This window comes from Podarcis liolepis (genome assembly GCF_965112155.1).
Source record: "Podarcis liolepis genome assembly, chromosome: 6".
Lineage (NCBI taxonomy): Eukaryota > Metazoa > Chordata > Lepidosauria > Squamata > Lacertidae > Podarcis > Podarcis liolepis.
The window spans coordinates 56,245,058-56,269,892 of NC_139559.1; the positions used below are offsets into that span (position 1 = coordinate 56,245,058).

Here is a 24,835-nt window from a genome sequence, read left to right on the forward strand (position 1 = left end):
GGCAAACAGGTTCCCCACCCCTTAATTAGATTTTAATTATTTGAATGTTTTCTACTTCTTCAGTGAAGCATGTGTTGAATGCAGTTTATTATTACAGATCTGTTTGATCCCCTTGACGATAGAGATGACGATAATGAAGGGGAGTCTGTGGAAGAACACAAGAGCGTCATCATGCATCTTTTGTCACAAGTTAGGTTAGGAATGGATTTAACCAAGGTAAGAGTCAAAAGGAGGTCCATGGAGTTTGAGCAGATAGTGGCTTTAATTGCTTTGAGTGCAAGAGTATTCCTTCATCAAATAAATCAATTTTGCATCTCCTCTATCCCAAATCCTAACTATGATTGTTGAATCTGCATGTGTTAAACCTGCACAAACTTGTTTGTAAGTAATCTCTTCAATGGCATGGATCGTTACATGCTCAAATTCAACACAGGGTGGCATCTAGTTGCTGCACTCTTACAATGATATTTGCACAAGATGTGCTGTTCACACTGCAGCCCAAAGCTCTCCCTCTCCTAAGGGTTCCTGACTTTGGGGTGTGTGTGCCATAGAACAGCCCTAGTTGCTTCAGCATTTAATGTTAGGCTTGTTTCAGCCTCATTGAAATTAATTTGACTGGAGCACTGAACTTGATTTCATGGAGACTTAATCTTACGGTTTTTTATTGATCTCATCCACATGTGATAGTAAGTCATAGTCTTAAAAAAACTCACAAGTAATAAGTAAAGAATTTTAATACGACATTCAAAAATTACAAGGAGCAAGCCTTGGTTTCTGCTCATGGTGAGTGCTGGTTTTTTAGTAATGCTAAGTCAGTTAGCTGGCTGGCTTACCATTACATACTGAAGAGCAAATCAGGCCCAATTGAGCAGCATGTTCATTATTTATTGCCTTTAAACTGAGATGAGTAGTGATTTCACACATCTCCAAACAGGTGAAATGAATAGAGTTTCCAATGTTGTTTCTGTTTTGGATTATCCCCCATGCTCAACATTCTGGGCTGTTCTTTTAATAAACAATGTTAGGCACATAATAGGTTCCTTCTTTTGCAATAGGCTGATCACAAACCAGAAGTATATTATGTCCCTCCTTTTAAAGTTTCTTGGATGTATTGTGTAAAATAATAATAATAATAATCCTGTACTGGAAAGGACCATCTGCCTTTTAACTAAGTGTGGTACCATCAGTAAGTGCTGACCCTTACAAATGTCAAATTATGCTTAAGCAGTTTTGAGCAGCGTTAAGACTGAAGTGTTTTTTAGATAATCAAATCCTTAAGAGTCTTGTGTGTTTCTTTCCTCAGGTGGTTCTTCCAACTTTTATTTTGGAAAGAAGATCACTTTTAGAAATGTATGCGGACTTCTTTGCACATCCAGACTTATTTGTAAGGTATTCTCAATTTTTTTTTCATACAGCTTATATACCTGCAGTAGTGCAAGCTTTATATTCATTTGCACGGAATCCAAGCACGTAGGTGCACAGCTCCACTTCAGTGGATGCATTTTTGTCTACGGACCATGATCTAATTTGAACATATACATGATTTGCTGCCTACTTGTTAGGCAGATCCAGCTGCCTCTAGCAATACAGTGGTACCTCGTGTTAAGTACTTAATTCGTTCCGGAGGTCCGTTCTTAACCTGAAACTGTTCTTAACCTAAAGCACCACTTTAGCTAATGGGGCCTCCTGCTGCCGCCGCGCCGCCAGAGCGCGATTTCTGTTCTCATCCTGAAGCAAAGTTCTTAACCCGAGGTACTATTTCTGGGTTAGTGGAGTCTGTAACCTGAAGTGTATGTAACCCGAAGTACCACTGTATTGGGACTGAAACTGGGCAGCTAGTTTTACATTGCTGGTAAAGCATTTTATCTTACAGGTAGGAATGGTAAGGTCTTTTATGTGCAGCTAAATCATCAGTTAGTGGGACGCGGGTGGCGCTGTGGGTAAAACCTCAGCGCCTAGGACTTTCCGATCGCATGGTCGGCGGTTCGAATCCCCGCGGCGGGGTGCGCTCCCGTCGTTCAGTCCCAGCGCCTGCCAACCTAGCAGTTCGAAAGCACCCTTAAGTGCAAGTAGATAAATAGGTACCGCTTTATAGCGGGAAGGTAAACGGCGTTCTGTGTGCTGCGCTGGTGCAGGCTTGCCAGGGCAGCTTCGTCACGCTGGCCACGTGACCCGGAAGTGTCTTCGGACAGCGCTGGCTCCCGGCCTCTAGAGTGAGATGAGCGCACAACCCTAGAGTCTGTCAAGACTGGCCCGTACGGGCAGGGGTACCTTTACCTTTACCTAAATCATCAGTTAGATTTTTTTCTCTCAGCCCAGTTTTAAACATCTTGAATAACTTTTTTGTGGTTTCAATTTTTTAAAAAAATATCTTTTGTTATCCTGTTATGTCTTCTCTAGTATTAGTGACCAAAAAGATCCAAAGGACCGAATGGTTCAGGTGGTAAAGTGGTACCTCTCAGCTTTCCATGCAGGAAGAAAAGGGTCTGTTGCTAAAAAGCCTTACAATCCCATCCTGGGAGAAATATTCCGGTGTCACTGGGTGCTGCCAAGTGTGGAACAAGAAGAAACTACGGTTAGTAAAAATTACTTAACAGTTTGTTTACAAAATGCAACTTTTTTTAATCTCAGCCATTTCATAAGAGCTTTAACTCTCATTTCCATTTTGTTGAGAGGAAGGGACAGTTCACCATTTTTAAGTTCAAGGTGCCTTGAATAACCCAGAGCTTGAGAAATTTAATTTTTCTTATTCAGCGTCAGACCTCATACTGTCTCATACTGTGCCATCTGTCTTTTGATCACTTTCTCAGGATATCTTTCTAAGTAATTTGTCTAGCATTTAGTTCAGTTATATTCCACGTTTCCTCCAGGCAGCTCTAGACTACATACATGTTTTTCCCCCTCCCATGTTATCCTCACAACCCTGTGAGATAGAATAAATAGTGACTGGCCCGTGGTTACCCACTGAGCTTCATGGTTGAGTGAATATTTGAATCTAGGTCTCCCCGAGTTACATTATACTTTATTGACCTATGCAGTCTAGGACCCTTGTACCTACGGGACCGCCACTCCTGGTATGCCCCATGGAGGACCTTAAGGTCCACAAAAAACAACACTTTGGAGGTCCCAAGCCACAAAGTGGTTAGATTGGTCTCAACTAAGGCCAGGGCCTTTTCAGTACTGGCCCCGACTTGGTGGAACGCTCTGTCACAAGAGACTAGGGCCCTGTGGGACTTGACATCTTTCCGCAGGGCCTGCAAGACAGAGCTGTTCCGCCTGGCCTTTGGTTTGGACTCAGTCTGACGCTTATGTTTCCCTCCCCTTATGGTTTTGTTTTATGGGCTACTATTAAAATGAGGCTGCATTTTAAATGGGGGACTTGTAGATAGCATTGAGGGCCTTTCCAGACTAGTTTGCTTCACATTGTTCATTTTGGGAGAGAGCACATTTTCTTAATGATACTTCATATGTGGGCAAATGCAATGACTTTCCTAGTTGGTGCATCCAATCTGAGAGTACATTTTGTGGAACAAAGTTTGTCCACCACTGGATGATGCCTTCTAATCCTATGCAGACATTTCCCACACCACGCATGGTATTTGACCTGGAATGCTCAGGCCCGCCTCCCTTGTCATACCCATAGACGCTGATTACATAGACCATACCCATGTGATGTCTACACATCATGCTGTAATGCACTTCCTCTACTGTGCAAGTCATACTGTGTGCCCAAATTTATTTCACAGTCTCTTCCTAGGCATACAAATCATGCACATCCTAGGTTATAGCATACATTGTGCCCTTGTGTATTTTACCCTTTATTCTGTGTATCCTTGGAAGATTTAGGTAGGGAACACATCTGAATACCTCAGTATACGTGCTTAAAAGACAGTATATCATGTAACATTGGAATACCTCTTTATAGGAAACTGTGGCAGATGGACCACTTCCATGGGTTACTCAAAACAGTGTAACCTTTGTAGCGGAACAAGTTTCTCACCACCCTCCAAGTAAGTGAAGAAGCCTATTGCAGATTATTAAAACCTCTGTTTTAAGGCTGGTGTTTAGTCAGTGTTGGGTTTTGCTGCTGATTTTTTACTTGGGAAGTAAATAATAAATATCAGTTTGTGCTTTGCAGGTGTTTTATGCTGAATTTATTGCTTTATAGTTTACCATTTCTTTCTGTCCTTAAGTTTCAGCATTTTATGCAGAATGCTCTAGCAAGAAAATACAGTTCAATGCCCACATCTGGACTAAGTCAAAGTTCCTGGGAATGTCTATTGGCGTTCATAATATAGGCCAAGGTATGTCTAAATATTCTCTAAATAAATGTATTTATGAGAAAGTATTTGATGAATTATTTTTTCATGCTGGATAACATTTCTCATTGAAGGCTGGTGGCAGTCACAGCAGTAGGCACAAACCAATACAGAATTCTTTGTGTCTTGCTTTTCATTATAGAAAATGTCTCACTGTATACTGATTGCCTGCAGCAATGTTTGCAAAGGCTCCAGCCCATCCTGATACCATGTATTTTTGGCTTTAAGTCCACAAGGCATCAACTGACCCAAGAGAACTGAAGTCACAATATGACTGGCATTAACTGTGGGGCACATAGTTCAGCATGTGTATTGTCTGTAGAAGATCCCCATTTCCAGTTTTAAGGGGGAAGGGAACCACTTGGGCCGCAGGGATCAGAAAATCGTCTGCCCAGACCTCATAGAGTGCAGCTACTGCAATTGATAATACTAAATGTATGGCTGTTGTTGCACTGTCTTGCATGTTTGTTCTTAAAACATGGCAACAGAGCAAAAAGTAATGGGGCAAACAGGAAATAGATTTATTGGACCTTTGGGGGGAATTCAGAGAACAATGATTAAAGATTCAGATATGCTGCCATTTCTTTTCATTATGCTATCATAAATTAAGAACTACAAAGGTGGTGGGAGAGGGAAGTGTGAAATGCCCAAAGCATTTCAAGGGGCAGGAGCATAGGTTCTCTTTTCTGGTTCCATTGGCTTAGTTCTTCAACGGAAAATAACTTGCAGCCAAGATTTTCATGGCAGCATTTTTATTCTTCTGTGGTCCTTTGTCATCTTATTTCATATGAAAATACTGTCTTATTCTTAAAATGCCCTATTCTCTTGCAGGGTGTGTATCATGCCTAGATTATGACGAGCACTATATTCTAACATTCCCCAATGGTTACGGGAGGTAAGTGACTTCACACTTTTCGGCAATTTATTTTATGATAGCAAATGTTTCTTTTCCTAACTCTTTAAGGGCATCTTCTGTTACCTTGACAGATCTATTCTCACAGTGCCATGGATAGAGCTGGGAGGAGAATGCAACATTAGCTGCTCCAAGACAGGCTATAATGCTACCATAATCTTCCACACGAAACCTTTCTATGGTGGGAAAAAGCACAGAGTTACAGCAGAAATCTTGTAAGTATATTCAGGGGTTTTAAGCAACAAACTCATTTCATACTTGTGGTAGTAAGAGAATAAGACACAAGACATGAATACAATTAGTAGTGATGGATCCTGTTTTTTATCTTTTCTTTTAGTTCTCCTAATGACAAGAAATCTTTCTGTTCAGTTGAAGGAGAATGGAATGGTGTCATGTATGCCAAACATGCAACTGGGGTAAATCATCCCTTTTTCTGTTTTGTTTTAATCAATAGGCTAGACTAGAGGAACATGTTGTGGCACTCAAAGAAAATACTGATTATCCAAAGCATGTCATCTGAATGCCTTTTCCTGTTGCTAGTAAATTGGCTTCAGCCCAAAAGCCTTTTAATGGATTTAACATCCCAGGGGGGCCAGCCGAGTGAATTGCGCTTCTTGCTGGTTGAGGCTCAGCATATTTGGGGGCTGATATTGATGCTAGACCATGGCAGCTGACGGCATCTCTGCTGTGAAATTTAGTTGCGCCAGAGAAATTTTGCAAAACTTAATGATAAATAAAACCTAGATGGTGAACAAATTGAAAATATAAACAATAATAGTGCTATTCTTTCTTTAGGAGAATGTAGTCTTTATAGATACCAAGAAAATGCCTATCATTAAGAAGAAAGTAAGAAAACTAGAAGATCAAGAAGAATACGAATCCCGCTGGTAAGCATAACTCTTCTTCCTCCCTACTAAAACCCAGACCTTCAGGTAAATAGAGGTTAGTGGCCTGTATCCTGAATTCTTGCCAGCAGAATTCCCCTCACATGACACTCCTACTGGAATTAACAGGGAGGGAAAGGTGGTGTGTTTGCGGACTACTCCTTCCACCTACGTCCCCTGAAAACAGTGGAGTGGGGCAGGGGACTGGTTACAGAGGAATCACCAAAATACTTCTCCCTTCCTCCTGCAATAGCCTCTGCTGGATCTGTCTTTTCTGTAAATGGGATCCCTTATATTTGCAGAAGAGACTCTGGGTCTCATAAATCTAATTTGCTTGAAATTAAATATCAGTTACTTCACCTCTATATTTTGATAGAACAAGTGCATTGTTTAGCTGTATTATGTGAAAAAAATTCACATACTAGGAAATAAATCATTATTTATTTATTGCAAATAATGTGGATTATGAGCTGTAACATGGGATGAATGTCAGTCACCAAGGTTTTGAAACAAAATTGGCCATCTGCCTATTTATGTTCCTTCGTGGATTTTTCCCTCATCTTAGTTTAAAATCTTTCTCCTAACCCTGCAATAAGAAATGAGTTTTGTATCATGTTGTATAAATATTATTATTTTTTTAGCTTATGGAAAGATGTAACTTACAACTTAAAGATCAGAGACATTGATTCAGCTACTGAAGCAAAGCATAGGCTTGAAGAAAGACAAAGAGCCGAAGCCAGAGCCAGAAAGGAGAAAGAGATTCCATGGGAGACACGGGTACGTTTTAGTCAATAATCAGTACCTTTGTAAATCTCCCTGCTCCTCCTGTGACACTATTAATTGAGTACTCTTCTCTTCCAGCTATTCCATGAAGATGGCGAATGCTGGGTTTATGATGAACCACTACTCAAGCGACTTGCTGCCAGTAAATATTAAGTGGACCACCTGTATGAAGTTGAAGCCTTGGCTTAGTGGCGATAGTTGTAACTTTCAAGTACTCTTCTTTTGGAGAGCCTGTCTCCTCCAGTTACAGTTCCTATCTCAGGGATACTGGATTCACTGATGCAGCGAACAATTAAAACAGGAAGAGCCTTGACTGTGTAGCAGTAATTTATATTGGCCTTTCCTGTCTGACCTCCCATGCTTCTAGAAGAATTAACCTGGGCTTGATCCCCATCATATATGTTTTAACCACTGCTGTAAAAGGTGCAATGGGGCATTTGATTCCAGTTACATATGATTCTGGCATCCTACAAATACATGACTTTATTTCATTAGAGCCAGTTAATTTGTGTAAATATGAGGATTCATTCTGCCAGTTTAGAAAATGCAAGATTCTAATCTACCAACTGGTATGTTTTGGGTTTTTTTTTAAAGAAATCATTTTTTTGGCATTTCATTGTTTCCCCAAAATAACTTTGGTATTTTTAGAAACTAAAATGTAATTTTAGATTACCATTTGGTTCCTGCTGGTGCATCTATAATGCTTCATAAAATAGATTTTCAATTGTATGCATTGTTTTATTCCAGAGTAAACCTTTTCACAGCAATAATGCTTTGAAAGAGCATTATATTCAAGTTAAACAATGCTAAGAATGTGTTTTGCTGTTAAACAGGGATATACTCATATGCACTTGAAAACCCAGGGCAATATGTGAGATTCAAGCAAACAAAAGCAACCTCTTATATATACGGTTGTCATCTGAAATATGATTACAAACACAATCTAATTAACCAGGTTCTTCTGTTCAGCAGTGCTAGTAGTTCAGAAGATGGTTGGTCACAATTTGACCCAAGCACTTGTGTTGAAACCAATTTTACTGCATTCCTGTTTCTGCTAATTGCGTTGAACGCAGTTGGCTGGCTTTTACTGGCCTCTCTTTTTCCTTTCGTCTTCTAGACTGGTAACTAGACTTGGCCAGAAACATTATATAGGCAATAATAGGCAAAACATAAATGCTCTGGTAGGGTGACCAACCTATCTAAGACCAGTTATGATTAAATAGCAAAAAAACCCTACTGCTTTAATATGTGCTGTATCCAGAATCAAGGTAATCTGAGTGACTTGTGCTTTTACTCTGGTGCTGCAGCTGCCTAATACTCACTGTAGAATCACTATTGAAAACTCTTGTGGTACTGGGACAAATGTATATAGTCAGTTGTTTCCCTTATGAGACAGTCTGTGAGTGCAACAGGCTGAGTTAGCTAGGTGAGATGCATAAGAGCTGATTTGAGTAGGAAAGCTGGGTGAAGCAAGCTGATTAAGAGTTGTCATGGGTTGCTCTTAAATTCTGTGCAAAATCACTGCCTCATTTTATAGACTTTGTATAATGGGGCTATATAGCATATGCAAGCTTGTGTTTTGGGTTAAGCAGATTCTCTGAGGTGGGATGGAGCCAGACAACCCCTACTCTGCACTGAAAATGGGTGGTAGGGTTATTTGAGGCATCACTTCCTTCTATCCGGTTGCTTACTGTTGTTCTACTGGAGGACGGGGACTGACTGGGTAAGAAGGTGTACATTACTTTGCCTATAGAGCCTCTTCAACCCCAGCTGAATGCACTGGTGTTGCTTGGGCATATAGAAGCTGCAGATAGGCTAGCCTGCCCTAGGCACCCTATCCCACCCATTCTCTCAGTACAGAATGGGCTGTCTTGAGTTCTCCTTTCCCTTAAAAACTCAGTAGAACTGTCTGGCTTGGTTTGGTCTTTGTAAAGCTTTATATGACAAACTGTTATCCACAGGAGAATCCACATTTGAATGTGTCCCATTGCAGGCAATCAATTTAGAAAATCTAAATCTATGGGGCCTGAGCTGTATATATAGTTGTTTATATAGGGAGGGTCTTGTGAGCTGAAGTAGGCTGTCTTCCAAACTTGTAATCAAATTAACAGCATTGCATTTCCTTCAACAAGGGCTACACTTTCTAAAATTAAAAGTTAATGCAAAGTTAAGGGGTTCTGCAGTCCATCTAACAGCCTGTACATAAAAAACCAGAACTTGAGATCTCATTAGTTTATTGCACATGGTATCTGAGCACTCATCCTGAATTCTCATGCAAATGGTTCTCATTTCCTTTTTTTAAGGCCAAGGATGTTGTCACAGACAGGCAGATTTATTAAGGAATCAACTCCTCTCCAGAGAATCCTGTTAAATCACTTCTGTTCCCCAAACAAAACACAAAATGTCTTGGGGACTTGATACCCGATACTTCAACTTGACCCCATTTTATCTATGTAAATAGCACTCCAAACAAAAAGACCTAATACATTAGATTGCTGGTGGGTCCAGCCCTTTATTTTGATGTAAGATTTTAATCTTCCTATATTTTACCCACTTCACCAAGAACACACTTGCTTATGCCTTCTCTCTTCAAGGACATGCATGTAGCAGATTACTTAAGACAGTGGAAGGTATTATGCTACGTATTTTCCAGAAAGCATGATAGGTTGGATTCATTGTAGTAAAGCAGACTCCCCAAGCTGCTCAGTAGAGAACTTGTACTACACGTTATAGCACTCCGAGATGAGTTATTTTAATATCTTATGGTATGGGAGAACATTGAGTGCTGATGTATACACTTTGATGTCCTTGATACAAGTGATATCGGTCAAAGACGAAGAGTCCAAAAACATTAGTTGAGGTATTTCATTGCATGAGGGACTGTGAACATTAGTGAGAGATGAAGCTTCTGTATCACCTTCATGTATTCCAAATCCAACCACCTGCAATTTCAAAATAGCAAAGTTACCAGCTGATAAATTTCACAACAAACAAAATGCAGCCTTATCTCCATAACTATGATTCACTTTCCTAAATTCACCCTAAACCAGGCATGGGTACCTGCATGATCTATGACTCCTACAAGTGCTCTTTACTCAGCTGCTCTCCATATATACAATTCTGCATCCAAGCTACTACAGAACCAGGATTGTAACGCTAAACCTTTGAGTGAGCCTTTTGGTTGCTTCTACTGTTTACTGGAAGCTCAAATGCCTTGTACCTACTTGCCCACCCCCAGCACCCCCACCAAAATACACAATCCATAAGTAAACAAGTATTGTGGGGATAGATTGAATGCTTCTTTCTAGCCTTGCAGAAACAACAAATATGTGCTCAGCCTCTAAGCCAGGTACTTCCAACACAGATTAGTCTCGGCTGACCCTGACAAATAAATTTTTAAAAGCATAAATACTCACATGTACACTAAGCACTTTCCTTTCTTTACCTCTGTGTGCTTGAAACCAGTCAACTAGTTCTGGCTGTGAAAGAGATTTTAGAGCTTCAATCTGAAAAAGATGGAATAGTTTAAAATGATAACATCCTACTTAACATGCAACTACTGTACTGTATCTAAATTAGCCCAAAGCATCGGCCATTTTCTTTTATCCATGAACTCTGTACAGAATACAGTTGGTTGAACCTACCATCATTCTTCTCACTAACAGATAGTGAAGAATTTTATTTTTTGGGGCCAATTTACCCTCCCCCTGCAGCCTCCAAATGTACCCTCAAAATCAGTTCTAGAACATCAGAGGTCCAGGGAGAACAGTAAATTGGCAAAAACTCTTCCCCTTCCATCAAAGGGGGAAATCCTATACCTTGAGCTCCTTGCAAAAAGGCGGGCTTTGAATTAAATAAATTAGCAGAAACATTCTCCTGGCTCATAGACCTTTGCAGTTGTTCAAGGTCAATGCTGGGATACAATCCTGTAAATATTTAAAGTGGATGCCTTTGAGTTGTTCTTCTCAGGACCGCTAACATTAGCTAAAAGAGTAAAAAAGACAATAAATTGTGTGCCCATGCTCCCCGCATCAGTAGGAAAAAAGGGGTCGACATTAGCAACCACCATACTCTTCACAAAGAGAAACTGTTGCTCTCCTCCAGATGGGCGGAGTATAAATTATTATTATTATTATTATTACAACAACAGAACAGATGAGGGTAGGTTGTCCAGTCCTGTTTAGCTTGTTAAACATAGCATGCTCAATGTCAGAGAAGCCCAGCCAGTGCAAATGTATGTATGTGGATTTATGAGGGGGTGCTTACTGAGACCTTTTGTGGACACACTGGCACCATAATGGCTATAATTCCAGTAGCATTAGATACATTTATTTAGAGTACTTGGGGATTCACCTTAGTCTGAAGAGATTTTAGAAACCTGAACCACGCAGGAATTCTGCTGTTAAAAAGAAGTCACTTACCTCCCGGACTAGTCTGTCAAACAGATATTGCTGAGTCACTACTTCCGTCCAGTTTCTATCTACCTCCTCACCAAGATGAGAATCTTCACATTCTTTTAATTTAATGAGAGCTGTGACCTGGGGTAGAAAAGACAAGCCACACTAATCACACACAGTCACCGTTTCTACAAAAATTACTGAAGATGCCCCATTCACACTAATTCTTCTCTTGGCTAAATTCTGGCCATTTGCAGTACAGTTCTCAGCCTCTTTGAGAATTTATTGAAAAGAAATATAAAAATACTTTAAGTAAATAAGTGGAACATATGGACTAAACTATCTCCTTGCTGATGCATGTTCATAGCACCACCTTATGTTTCCAGCCATATATCTGTAAGTAAATTAAATTAAATTATAGTTTAGTAAGACAATTTTGACGCGGGTGGCGCTGTGGGTTAAACCACAGAGCTAGGACTTGCCGATCAAAAAGTCGGCGGTTTGAATCCCCGCGACGGGGGTGAGCTCCCGTTGCTCGGTCCCTGCTCCTGCCAACCTAGTTCGAAAGCACGTCAAAGTGCAAGTAGATAAATAGGTACCGCTTTGGCGGGGAAGCTAAACGGTGTTTCCGTGTGCTGCTCTGGTTTGCCAGAAGCGGCTTAGTCATGCTGGCCACATGACCTGGAAGCTGTACGCCGGCTCCCTCGGAAATAAAGCGAGATGAGCGCTGCAACCCCAGAGTCGGTCACGACTGGACCTAATGGTCAGGGGCCCCTTTACTTTTACTTAAGACAATTTTGAGAAGCTGGTATATGGCTGAGTAAGGTGTGTATTATTTGCTGAGCACACTACAGCAAAAACAGTAGTTACAATGTAAGGTGGCCTGGAGCTAGGTTTCCTTTTTTTAGTCTGTATGTCCTCTACTCACTTCATCAAAAACATAGGCAGCAAGAGGACTCTTGCACACTTAGGCATTTTATGGCAGTGGAATGCTCCACCAGACAAAGACTCCTCTTTGATTTCTGCAAATCACCAGCTGTGAAGTTTCTGGTCCTCAGATAAATAAAACAAACCTGAAACTATTACTGGCACATAGATGGATATACAGAAGAGCATGACCTGATCAAGCTGTCCTTTTATTAGTTTTCCAGAAATGTTTTCCAATAAAGAAGCATCTTATTAAACCCCTTACCTGTGTCTTGAATGCTTCTTCTGACATTTGTTTGAGTTTTTCTTCAAAGCATGAAAGAAATTCTTCAATCTTCTTATCCACTAGTTCAGAGCTGAAAGCAAGAACAATTTATATTCAAACATCTATTCCTTGTGGCTGTTGCATTCAAGAGTTTAGTTCCACAAAACGGAAGTTGAATTCTACTAAAAGTATAAGCCTATTTTTGAGAAACTGGAGCACTGCTCTAGAATTTTGCTTTTAAATGTTATCAGAATGTTAACTGTGAATACCAGTTTACTACAACAAATTCCCTTGTGGAAGCCACCATCTCAATTGGGAGTAGAGAGAAACTATTTCCTGCACCATGGGAAAATTGAGCTGCAACCCAGCATTCCAGGAAAGTAACTCCTAGGTAAAATAAGTTCCTAAGTTTGCTTTACAAGGCTTAATTTTACATTAGTAACCCTGTGACTGGTGCTGACTGCCAGCGGAGGTTATAAAGGAGAAGCTAGACAAGTTTTAGTGTTGGAAGAGACCTAATCTAACCCTTAAAATAGTAGGACAGGGCTACCTGCAGTCCACATTCAATATCCTGCCACTACCATATGCATCCAAGCCTCAAGGCAGTGTAAGTCAGGGTTGGCACCTGTGTATAGATTTGGGCTGAACAGGTGATCTGCTCACTATAATGCATCCCTATTAGAGAGCTAAAATCAGCATGCCATAAGTTCTGCCCATAGCCTGGTGGGGCAGGATGAACCAGACGCATACTCCTAGCGCCAGCAGGGTCCCTATTTGAACCAGCTATGTGGAGTTAATTGGCATCCACTGGGCTTAAAAGTGTGGGCATTGGCAATCACTGGATTCCAGTGGAAGGAGAAGGGCAACCCCATGCTGTTTCTGTCAGACTCTTATAACCACAGGAAGACCCTGGACTGGGAAGAATGTAGAAACAAGGAGACAAAGAGCAAGTATTTATTCCTCATTCTGCAGTTCATTATTATTATTTATTTTGCTGATCCTTATTTATAAATTACAATACATTACAGCAGCAGACAGTCCATACTGAGTTAAACCAAGAGTAAGCATGTAGGTATGTAAGTTAACAGGAGTGAGGTGGCTAGACCATTGTCCTATCAGAACCAAAGGTGAGATGGATAGCCTGTGGCTCTCCAGATGTTGGACTACACCTCCCAGGATCTCTGACCATGCTGGCTGGAAGTTAGAATCCAACAATCTCCGGAAGGCTACAGGGTACCTATCGTTGGAGTAGAGAGGTACATGGCACAGATACTGTAAACTACTCTCACAACAAAAACAAAGCCACAGTGCTGTCAAATACGATGTAAAGACATTTTAAAAACAGGTGTGTGGAGCAGAAGCAACAAATAAATGAGTAGCTCATGGCCATGTCTGTCCTGAGGCAGGCAGTTACAGAAAAAAGGAAACTTTTATGATTAAAAAAGCGGCTGTTGCATAGGCAAGATAGAATAAAAAACTTTTTTACTTACTGCACTCCCCCCCACAATTGCATTATATTATTTTGTAGGATGAATACATTAGAATATGCAGGCCAGAGTTTGTATTTCTTGTTTTGAGAATGCTGTATCTAAAACGTCATGTCTGAAGAACTAATGAGCTTACAGGGCCTGATGAAAACAGTGAAATTAGTTTTAACAGAATGTGCAACTCACTTGTATTTGGTTGCCTGTGTTGCTACTGTAACAGAGAAACCAAGAATTCCAGATGTATTCCTGCAGGTTGGGTACACATGGTATCTAAAACCCAAAGAGAAGATGGGGAGGCAAAAAGGAGAGCATTCCGTAAGCATGATTCAAAACATCTTAAGCGAGTTTCATGTGAATGCTATAATAATGAGCTAAGAATGCTAACTTAAGATTCCTGTCCTCAATGCTTCATCAGTACACATGCCACCTAAAAAATATCAAGAAGGAAGACTGCAAAAAACCCTCAACATTTTAGTGTTGGCTTTTAATTTTGTTACTACAGATAAAAAGTAGAGGTGACATCCATCTGCTACTGACTCTCAGGTCTCTCCATTCCATTGGAGTCAGGAGGGTCAACTTTTTCACCTCTTTTCATCTTTTTCCTGGTCACTCACTGCCAGTTCTATATGGACTTTTTTGGCCTCAATCTACATCACTTTTCACTTACAGAAACTGAACCAAATTTGCATTTTCTGAAGCTTATCCACCCAGTTTGGAAACTGCTCTCCCCTAATCCCAATACCCATTGTGAGAATGGTCCATCTAGTCTCTGAATACTATACTGTACCCATTTACTGATCTATAAGAGATCCTGCCCTTTCATCCCATGACTGCTAAAGCTTACTCGGGAGTCTTTGGTGTGGAACTTTATCAAAGGCTTCTTGAAAGTTCAAGTACACATTGTCTATTGGATCACTCCCATCCTTCTTGACGCATCTCACTTCCACAGGGCAGCTGAATGGAAACTTACCCCAGGGTCTGCTTTGTTCGCAGGAAGTCAAAACAAGGCTCTTCCATGTACATCTGAAACGAAGTATTTCAATCACAGCAAGATTTTTGCATTTTCCCTCCCACATAAAAAGCAGTATTTAAGGCTCAGGGCAAATGAAACAAAATGAAGAAATGATTTATATTTTTAAGCCAGTTATTAGAACAGCTGGTCACCCTAAGATACAAAATACTTGCCCCCCCAATTTGCACTATATCACTTATGTCTAGTCCCACCTGTGCTAGGAAAGTTTGAATCTTCACAAAACAGGAAGTGAACAATCAGGTTGTAGGCTGTGTTCTGGAAATGCACATTGACTATGTAATGAACTGATTATTTGGGAAGACCCTTCAAAAAGGTCAAGAAGGTGTGCTTCATGTAACAGGAAATGGCCTTATGATGTGCCAAACCATTAGGTCTAACTAGTTTAGCACTGTCTCTGCTGCCTAGCAGCAGATCTCTAGAACCTGGGTGTCTCCCAGACCTACCAAGAGACACCAGGGATCAAACCAGAAGCTGTCTGCATGCCAAGCATGTACTCTATCACTGAGCCATTGTCCTTCCCTTGTATAACAACCAGTTCCCATATTAATCACCCTTTTGCCTCTCCATCCACACTCTACTATCTCTGCAGAGTTTCAGCACAAATATCCCAAACATGGGCTTCTATGGTTTGATTTGCAACAACTATGCTGTCCAACTGAATTTACACTCAAGTGCTGTGATTTTTATAGTTGCACTTAGAAAGGTCAGATATTAACCTATTTCAGTTTTTAGAAAGCAATCCAAACTTACCACAAGCAATTCCATGAGAGAATATTCTCTTAAACTCCTAGCTCCGGACTAAAAGGGAACAGCAACAAAGAATTCATTCACTATAAGGCTTGGGTTTTAAGTTCTGCTATATGTTTATCACCAAAGTGGGAAGAGATGCTAAAATTCTCTAAATCACCAAATACATGACAAATCGATAATAAAAGGCCCTATTGGTACTTCAGCCTCTCACCTATACCTAAGAACTAGGATGCACGGGAAGGGAGTAAAGCATGCTAAACACAACGCATGGAAGCTCTGACTACGCAGTTAGAAGTTTTCTAGTTGCACTGTAAGGAGAGGATTACCAGTTTCCTGAAACAGCTATGAAATACAGCTGACTTCCAACTTAAACTGCCTAGGATTATGTTCCGGGGATAGCACATAAAGCCAAATTCCAAAAGTCAAAACACATCAGGATCAATAGCAGGTAGGATCGTTCAGCCTGGACACTGAGATCCAGCACCAAGGGCCTTCTGGCGGTTCCCTCATTGCGAGAAGTGAGGCTACAGGGAACCAGACAGAGGGCCTTCTCAGTGGTGGCGCCCACCAAGTGGAACGCCCTCCCTTCAGATGTGAAGGAAATAAGCAGCTATCTTCTCTTTAAAAGACATCTGAAGGCAGCCCTGTTAAGGGAAGTTTTTAATATTTAATGCTGTATTGTTTTTAACACTTGATTGGAAGCCGCCCAGAGTGGCTGGGGAAATTATTATTATTATTGTTGTTGTTATTGGATTGCCAAAGTGTTTTTCCCCAGATAGCCACCCCATTTCAATTGTATTTTTTGCCAAGCATGTAAAGCTGCATGCACAAAAGCTAAATGCGAGTTAAGTTGTGAGTTACCCGTACGGAGAAATAGAAGACACAATAATGTTTAGTATGTGGACAGGGTGTCACCATGGCCCCCCAACCTCTTGGGATTTCCAAAAAGTTGTAGGGCAATGGCAACGCTCAGCTAGAGACTACAGGCTCCTTATGTGTTAAAGCTGCCATGTGCTAAGTTTTTTTAAAATGGCAGTCAAATGCTCTACCACGGAGCTATACCCCCTGTTTAAATGGCTACTGAATTTTGTAAACACCATAGACAAACTACTGGCATGTTTATGTCACTCACTTTCTTGTAAAGTTTCTATGTTAGATTCCATTCTATAGTAGAGTTTAGCAGCAAAAGTTATTCCTAGCTACATGTTTACACGTACAAAGTTTCCATCTGCTTGCAGAAGCCCACTGTATTTGCCATGTCGGTGCAGCTTATGAAACAAGTTCTCAAGTTATAAAGGAGGGTCACATACTATGACGAGCAAATGCACAATAAAGGAATTAATACACCCACTCTTTGCACCACAGCACCTGGTAGTAGACGGTCACTTCAGAATTTGCATCCCCTTTGTTCAGGGTCTTCACTTTGCACAGCAGATGAGCACCGGGCAAGTCCATCACCCGGAACTGAACTGGACAGGGATGTACCAAAGGAAGGAATCTCAATGTTCTGAAAAAGTCCACAGATCAAAGTGTCAGCTGTCAACTCACTCCTTAACCCAATACACAGTATGATCTAGGCTCAGATATCATAAACACGTGAGCATGTCTATTTCATAAAATACAAAAATCACATTGATGAAAACCCGCAAGAGAAAAACTTAAATTTGAGGCAGTTGCTGATGACCCATATAGGTTGGGTCTTAATTTTAGGAAGAAGGTATGTTTGTAATAGGGCTGCAGTGTTTAATAAATGAATTGGTTAGATTCATTTAGAAAACCTTTTAACTGAAGAACAAGTGTCCAAGTTGATCAGATAGTGTGTGTTTAATATAAACACCATCCTAAGAGAGGCACTGCTACCTTTTTTTCACACAGGTGGGAACACCTCTAAGATGACACCTGCTACAACACTTGTATGCCACCTAAAACCCAAGAGAATACGCTTCTGGCTTCAGGAATACTGTTTTTATTCATATATAATTTTATCTAATAGGGTAATCAATCATATTCATGAGATCAATTAGCATTCTTTTCAACTGGTTTGTAGTCCCAGTTTTCAGTGGTCTCTCTCCCATTCAAGTTTTGGTCATGCCTCACAGCCTAATATATATTCTAATATAATGCATAAATATACTTACTGAACAACATAATCCAGAAATTCTTTTGATTCCTTAAAGATAAATGATATGTATTTTAATTTCTAAATATATGTACCCAATGCCAAAATTAGTCCACACAAAACTAAAGTATTTTGCTCACTCTTAAATCTGGTGTTCTCAGCACTGAAGAAATAAACTGGATAGAAACAATTTGTGGTTTCTGGCTCTAAGAAACAACTAATGCTTACCACCAATATACAATCCTTAGTCATTTTCCAAATTATTCTTTACTGGCCTTTACATAAGCCTATTAAGGATACTTTCCTACCACGAAAAAAAGCCCTTCCAGTATTACATTGGGGGTTTTTTTTGCCTCAAAACTTTGAGACCAAGAGACAACCCAATGGCCACTCTGTGTAAACACCAATTGTTTTGTCCCAGACCACACAACAAATACTTTGTGAGAGAGCACACTACAGCAGCAAAGCTTCATGGATTCCGAAACATCCTGCAAATCCTTCTCTGAACTTCAAAGAAATCTGACTGATGTCTCATGTGGAAACACTTTCCCATGTATCAGTCTAAACACATGCAATATAAGTAGAGTGTCATCACTCCAAGAGTGGCATGAGAATCTTCCAGCACAAGCAGAGGACAGGTAGCAATATGAATTCACTTCACATTAACTGCTTGCACAGAAAACTAGCCTTCCTTTGAAGCTGCACAACTGCTCTCTCACACTGAGTGGATTTGCTAGCCATAGCCTTTTGATGGACTCTATTCTGCAAGGTTTGGTCCTAAGGCAACAACAAACAGATACCATCAACATGGAGGTTGCAAACACACTAGCTGCTTTGCTGTGGTACTAGCGTGATAAATGAATAAGCCTATGCTACTACTAGCTGTTAATCATCAAAATAAAGGATCATTCAGAGAGGCAGATGAAGCTGATAGATCTGTACTCACAGTGCTTGTGAAGTTTCCTTGGACAAGGCCTTCTGCAAAAAGCTGGGATTTGAAAGCCTTCACAAACAATAGTAGAGAATCTATAGAAAGGCCCTTCATAAGTGTCTCATATTTGTCCGTCATAGACCACCTGCCGTGCTCCAGTATTAAGAGGCGTATATCTCTGTGACCAATAAGAAATACAGCTGAATGCATGATAATTGAAAACAGATGGCCTCTCAAGTCCCCCCCATAAGCCAATCCGAAATGAAGCAAAAAAATGTGCAACTGCACTCATTTGAAACACGGATGCTCAAATCTTGCTCCTTTCCTCTTTTTCATTAAAAGACCAAAATCTCCCTTAGAACAGAAACCTGCCATTCCTTTTACTCAATGAACGCTGCAGCATGCATGAACTATTGTACGTAAATAACAATGCTAAGAGTGGTAACCTTCCAAATGCACATGGAGAACTGAACTATTTGTCGGTGGGAAGAACCATTTCCTCAACAATAACTGTAACAGGTGAAGAGAGACTAAACCCACAGGGCAGGAAACTTAGACCCTGAATGCCATCTCAGTCTCTCTTTGTCCCATGGCAACAGTTAGGGTATGAGCGTCCGCCCCCCCCCCGCCAAGGTTTAACACCCCTTCCATTCCAATTGTGGTTCTGATGGTGTTAGGTAAATTTTTTACAGTTGCCATATGTTTTGTGTGCTTTTAATTCTGTTGGGAGCCGCCCAGAGTGGTTGGAGAAACCCAGCCAGATGGGCGGGGTATCAATGATAAATTATTATTCTTATTACTTCAAGAAAAGGGAGAGTTCAGACCCATACCACCCCCTAAAGCAACTGGTGAGGAGGTGGGTCTTGAAGCTCCTTGTGGTTGGGACAAATTATTTCCATTCCCTTCTCAGGGTTCCCCATCTGCATACCCACCCCCACCCACTTCCAAATATATTCTTGCAAAGCTAAGGAATCTTTACTATCAGTAGCGATTTCCCCTCCCCTGTGGACTCCCAGCCGATGAGCCACTTCACTAATAGACAGAAAGACAGACAATTTCAAAGCTAATTCTACTACAGATTCTCCTTGTCATGGACTCTGATTCATATAGCTCCTTTAAGGGTGACAGATGTTTGCTTTCAGGTCCACTACACTGCAAACCTCAGCCCTTCCCAAAGGCAGCTTATCAGACAGCCCAGGAGGATTTCAATTTGGGCAGCAGAAGAGATGGGAATACAAATGATCCATCGTGTGCGTGGAGCAGGTCACACCGCTTTTTGGATCACAGCCATTATGCTGCAAATGCAGCTGGTAAACAAATCACAATGATATGTTGCTGAGAAAAGCATCAGTACAGGATACCCGTACAATGCGCACAATACCATGGTTATCAGAGGTTGACCCCCAAAATCAGACGTTCATGCTGCATCTGTGTTTTGAACTACCTTCAGAACACCTAAGGGCTAGAAAGGCACACCATTTTCACAGAAAGCATGGAAGGGGAAGCACAGCCTCCAGGTGTTCACAAGAGTCAACACATGGTCACACTGAACACCCTCAAAATTTCCACCCCCCGGTCTTGACCCCACAGATCTCCTGCTCCTTTCTTGTTCCTATAACCCAATTCCTTGCCAAGAATGCCCTACAAAGAACAACGAAAATGGACAAAAAGCAAAGGAAGCATGTTCATTCACATTTCCACAATGACATGCTCTCTCCCCAAATCAACAATACTGTATATGTTTTTATATTGTTGTAAACTGCTGTGATACAGTGGTATGAAAATATTTTTATTAAAAAAACACAAATAAATAATAAAATCAGAACTGGGACTTCTCGCAGAAGGTAAACCCAAGCCTGCCTGTACTGTTTCAAACACTTACTTGGCCAGAGTCTCTGGCTTGATGAGGATGTTGAAGTAAGTCTTCTTCAACTGCTCAGTTATCATTTCAAAAACTTCTGGAGTAAAACTGAAGTCTGCTAGGTGGTCAATGATGAGTTGAAACAGCAGCTGGGAGAACAAAGTAAAATGCTGTTTCCCTAGAGCAGTAGACTAAATAGGATCATTTTCCCAAAAGGAACCCAAAGGAAAAAAATCCCGCCAACACTTACAGGAAGCTTGTGATTGAATCCTTTTACGCGAATGATCAGTCCATGCTCTCCAGCTACCAGCTTGTATTCCAACTGAGCAACATCCGCCTCATAAGCAGGCTCAGCGAGGTTGTGTGCGAGGATGTTTATGAATGTATCAAAGAGCACAATGCTGCACACAGCAATTTTTTTGACGGGAAACAAAAGTAAGAATGTGAATGAGAGTCCTTCATGGAAAGGCTCTGTGGAATTATACCACTCATTCAAAAGACAAATGTCACTCATTAAATTAACATATATAGGAGTATACAATCCCAGACCCTTTTAGACAATTACCTGCACACTTGACATTATGGTTTATGCAATCAAACACAGCATTTGATATTTTACCATCACCCACCACCTAGTATTCCATGTTTATTAGTAACAGGGATGCTCTGAAGCACCACAGATGCTTGTTACAGCAGAAAAATAAGCTAATCAAAAGGACAGACAAAAAGACTGCAACCCTTACTTCTCGGCAGACTGCTGGATCAGCGGTGAGATTAGATGGAAACGGATATAAGCTGAAAGAAATGGTTATAATGAGCTATAGCAAACAATGGAGAGCTTTCGTCAAGCCATTATTTCTCTTTGGGACCTCCTGACCTATGGTTCCCAATCTCTTTTAAACAGATTATTAGTCCTACCCACTGCTGATTAAATACAATGAAATCTAAAGGGCATGCTAATATACAGCCAGAAAGCTTTTGATTGGCAAGTAGTCTCTCTGAACAGTGAAAAGGAATGGGGTCTGCATGTTGCTGGATAAAGAAACACAGCTTCCTACAAAGTACAGGAAGGGTGAGTCAGCACCTCCGCCACTGGCTAGCAGAAGGCAGCTGTAGAGCAGTGCCACTCCACAGATCAGTGACTGAAACACTGCCCAAAAATTCCCAACCACGGTAGCCAGAGTTAAACATCCCAAGTCCAAACACAATGCTTAGATTAACAACTGAAATGTTTCACATCTTCATTTTCTAAAACTCCAGACACCAACAAGCTAAGCTATGTAGAGCCAGCAAAATGAAAATAACTTGGTGCTTTATGATGCCAATATACTGCCTTGTCTAGTCGAAAGAAGGGACGGAGAGCCTGTGGTCCTCCAGATACTGGTGGACTACAATTCCCATCATTGCTGACCACTGGCTGTATTGGCTGGGCTGATAGGGTTTGGATTCTAACAACATCTTGATAGTGACAGGTTCACTACTATTGGTGTAAAGGCTGCTACTGTTTGATTAAAAATGTATATACAAACACAGAAATTCATTTCAGGAGAAGGATCTCAGCACAAGGATGCATGGACATGTCATTTAATTTTTTTATCTATGTCACTACTGAAACAGATGTTCTAAAGTTGCATCTGGATTCAGTGTAAGGATGTGTGTCTGCCTTAAAACAAAAACAAAATTCAAAATAAGCTATATGAAAAGCCCCAAGGAGATAAATGCAATCTGGAATGTCCTGTGTTTTGTAACCTAGAAGTGTATTAACAAGTTTCATTAAGAGACCTATAAAGGGGTTACCTTTAGGGATTTTGAATTTATCATCCTTCTTGTACCACAAACAGCCTTGTTGGGTGCTCAGTATACTGACTGGATATTCTGTCTGTGGGCAGTCAGGAGCCTTCAGAGCAAAATCAGTTGCTAAAATTAAGGAGGAGGAGTTACTGTTGCACATCCACATGTCAATGTAACAAGTACACATCAATCTCAAATAAATTATGCAAGCTGTATGCTTAAGTGTCAAAGCATCACTGTAAGGATTGAAGTGTTACTAGCTTAACAGTTATTCATGGTCTGCTGCACAAATGGATTGCTGATCTGATGCAGCAACATAAATTTCTGATTCTGCTGGATAACACTCCCTACCAGTGCTTTTTCCCTAGAAAAATAGGTGCCAGTAATCACCATGAAGTTCTTACAGTAAGTGCTACACTTTTTAACAACAAAAAAGAGGTGCTGGTACTGCATACCCGCGAGTATCCCTGAAAAAAGTACTGCTCCTTACTTTTTTGAGATACAACATGACAGAAACCCAACTACATAAATCTGTTGAATTCACTTGTAACTGAAGAGGCAGCCTTCATTTAGAAAACCTAGGACAGCTTATTTAACAACATGTAAGCAAAAGAATCTAGTCACATTCAACCCTATTTTAGGCATGTATGAAGTCATAATTCACTCACCAATGTATCTATTTTCTTCTGGTGGGTGCAAGTCAGGATTTAATGCAAAGTCACTGGCCCACATATCATTCCAGTATTGATCAATATCTGAAAATTAATGATAAAAGCAGACAAACTTAGTACAACTGAAGCCAATGAAGATGTTATAAAGGTAAAGGTAAAGGGACCCCTGACCATTAGGTCCAGTCGTGACCGACTCTGGGGTTGCGGCGCTCATCTCACTCTATAGGCCGAGGGAGCCAGCGTTTGTCCGCAGACAGCTTCCGGGTCATGTGGCCAGCATGACTAAGCCACTTCTGGCGAACCAGAGCAGAGCATGGAAACGCCGTTTACCTTCCCGCCGGAGCAGTACCTATTTATCTACTTGCACTTTCATGTGCTTTTGAACTGCTAGGTTGGCAGGAGCTGGGACTGAGCAACGGGAGCTCACCCCGTTGCGGGGATTCGAACAGCCGACCTGCTGATCAGCAAGTCCTAGGCTCTCTGGTTTAACCCACAGCGCCACCCAAAATACAGCTGCAAAAAGCTGTATTGACAGGGCACACAACTCCTATCCTCCTCTTCTCTAATGCACACCCCTGATTTCCACACCATAGCAGCAGCAAGGAACTCATACACCTGATCTAGACGTAATCCTTCACCATTCATAGATCCAACATGTCATTCTTTGCTGACCATGACCATCTTCTCACTGCCCTCCAACTCACATCATACCTAACCATTGGTCAGGCTGGCTGGGGCTGGTGGGAGCCAGAATTCACAAACATCTGGAGGGCCACAAGTTCACCACCCCTGGCACTGAGGTTCCTTAATTATTAGGAGACTTAGTGACTTATAGGCCAACCTCACTCCAACATAACACAATGCAGTTCCTTCCATAGCCTCCCTCCACCTCTGAAATTCCTTTGAGGAAGACTCAAAGTTGTTGTACCTTCAACACCGTAGTGTGTACCAAACCACTTCTCCTTCAGCTGACACTGAGCTTCATGGGCAGCAGAAAGCAGAATAAGGTTGGCTCGCTGAGGTGTCAGCTGGTTAAGAGCTTCAGCAATGATCTGCAAAGATGAAGGATTCAAATATATTCTTATGTGTCCCTATTTGTGCAAAATTAAGCAGCTTTATTCTACTACTACTTTGTAAGCAGAGCGTGAAGGACTGAAAACAAGATTCCCTAATTGGTAGAATTGGTTTCTTAATCATCTCATCTAGTAAGAAGCAAGACCTAAAGAGTGCACTTACTTCTGGTTTGTATTCAAAAAGAAGTTGGTCTCCTGTCAGAATGTCCTCCTTTGGAAACAGCTGCATATTCTCACAAATACTTTCAACATATTCAACTGGGTCAGTCTGTAAAACAAACAGTTCTATTTCACTATCTGATCATTTGAACATTTCCCCCCTTAACCTTACTTCTGGTTAAGCTTAAAGGTGAATCCAGGTCATTAATTTCCCCACACAATTGTGCACTGACTTTTGCAGTTGTTTTGTGCCAAGAATCAAGTGAAACTAGTGAAGAATCCTAGATTTTGGCTGCTTTCCAAATGTGCATTGGCAGTTGCGCCAATCTTCTGCAGTAGTCAATTCATTTGATTCCCAGATGCATGACAACTGCAAAAATCAATGTAGATTTTGGACAAGAAAACTTGTTCCTTGAAATCCCCATTGGGCTCATTAAGAATCAAAGTTAAGAAAAAGAATAGAGTTTCATTC

General features: G+C 40.9%; 2 protein-coding genes across 12 annotated transcripts in view; one reads left to right on the forward strand and one right to left on the reverse strand.

Moving 5' to 3' along the window:
• Positions 1-7,628, forward strand: part of OSBPL9 (oxysterol binding protein like 9) — a 61,092-nt gene extending 53,464 nt beyond the window's left edge. For all 10 annotated transcript variants that reach the window (XM_083509569.1, XM_083509566.1, XM_083509568.1 and 7 more), the window contains 11 exons: positions 98-216; positions 1,304-1,389; positions 2,401-2,575; positions 3,926-4,010; positions 4,194-4,304; positions 5,151-5,214; positions 5,307-5,447; positions 5,570-5,648; positions 6,028-6,119; positions 6,758-6,893; positions 6,978-7,628. In XM_083509569.1, the coding sequence (XP_083365695.1) occupies positions 98-216; positions 1,304-1,389; positions 2,401-2,575; positions 3,926-4,010; positions 4,194-4,304; positions 5,151-5,214; positions 5,307-5,447; positions 5,570-5,648; positions 6,028-6,119; positions 6,758-6,893; positions 6,978-7,052 (1,163 nt within the window). In that variant the 3' untranslated portion in view covers positions 7,053-7,628. The remainder of the gene's footprint in view (positions 1-97; positions 217-1,303; positions 1,390-2,400; positions 2,576-3,925; positions 4,011-4,193; positions 4,305-5,150; positions 5,215-5,306; positions 5,448-5,569; positions 5,649-6,027; positions 6,120-6,757; positions 6,894-6,977) is intronic.
• Positions 7,629-9,116: 1,488 nt separating this feature from the next.
• Positions 9,117-24,835, reverse strand: part of NRDC (nardilysin convertase) — a 29,120-nt gene continuing 13,401 nt past the window's right edge. Inside the window, exons 15-31 of one of the 2 annotated variants that reach the window (XR_014527608.1) lie at positions 24,368-24,472; positions 24,060-24,183; positions 23,129-23,215; positions 22,467-22,586; positions 21,413-21,464; positions 20,920-21,070; positions 20,691-20,818; positions 18,824-18,986; positions 17,897-17,928; positions 16,516-17,265; positions 15,759-16,221; positions 14,946-14,998; positions 14,162-14,245; positions 12,489-12,579; positions 11,321-11,437; positions 10,316-10,405; positions 9,117-9,841 (exon numbers count right to left, since the gene is read on the reverse strand). Coding sequence is in view for 1 of the 2 variants with exons in the window: in XM_083509524.1 (XP_083365650.1) it covers positions 9,647-9,841; positions 10,316-10,405; positions 11,321-11,437; positions 12,489-12,579; positions 14,162-14,245; positions 14,946-14,998; positions 15,759-15,806; positions 17,127-17,265; positions 17,897-17,928; positions 18,824-18,986; positions 20,691-20,818; positions 20,920-21,070; positions 21,413-21,464; positions 22,467-22,586; positions 23,129-23,215; positions 24,060-24,183; positions 24,368-24,472 (1,779 nt within the window). In the remaining variant the exon portion in view is untranslated. The remainder of the gene's footprint in view (positions 9,842-10,315; positions 10,406-11,320; positions 11,438-12,488; positions 12,580-14,161; positions 14,246-14,945; positions 14,999-15,758; positions 16,222-16,515; positions 17,266-17,896; positions 17,929-18,823; positions 18,987-20,690; positions 20,819-20,919; positions 21,071-21,412; positions 21,465-22,466; positions 22,587-23,128; positions 23,216-24,059; positions 24,184-24,367; positions 24,473-24,835) is intronic. The other variant, XM_083509524.1, reaches the window with a different exon arrangement.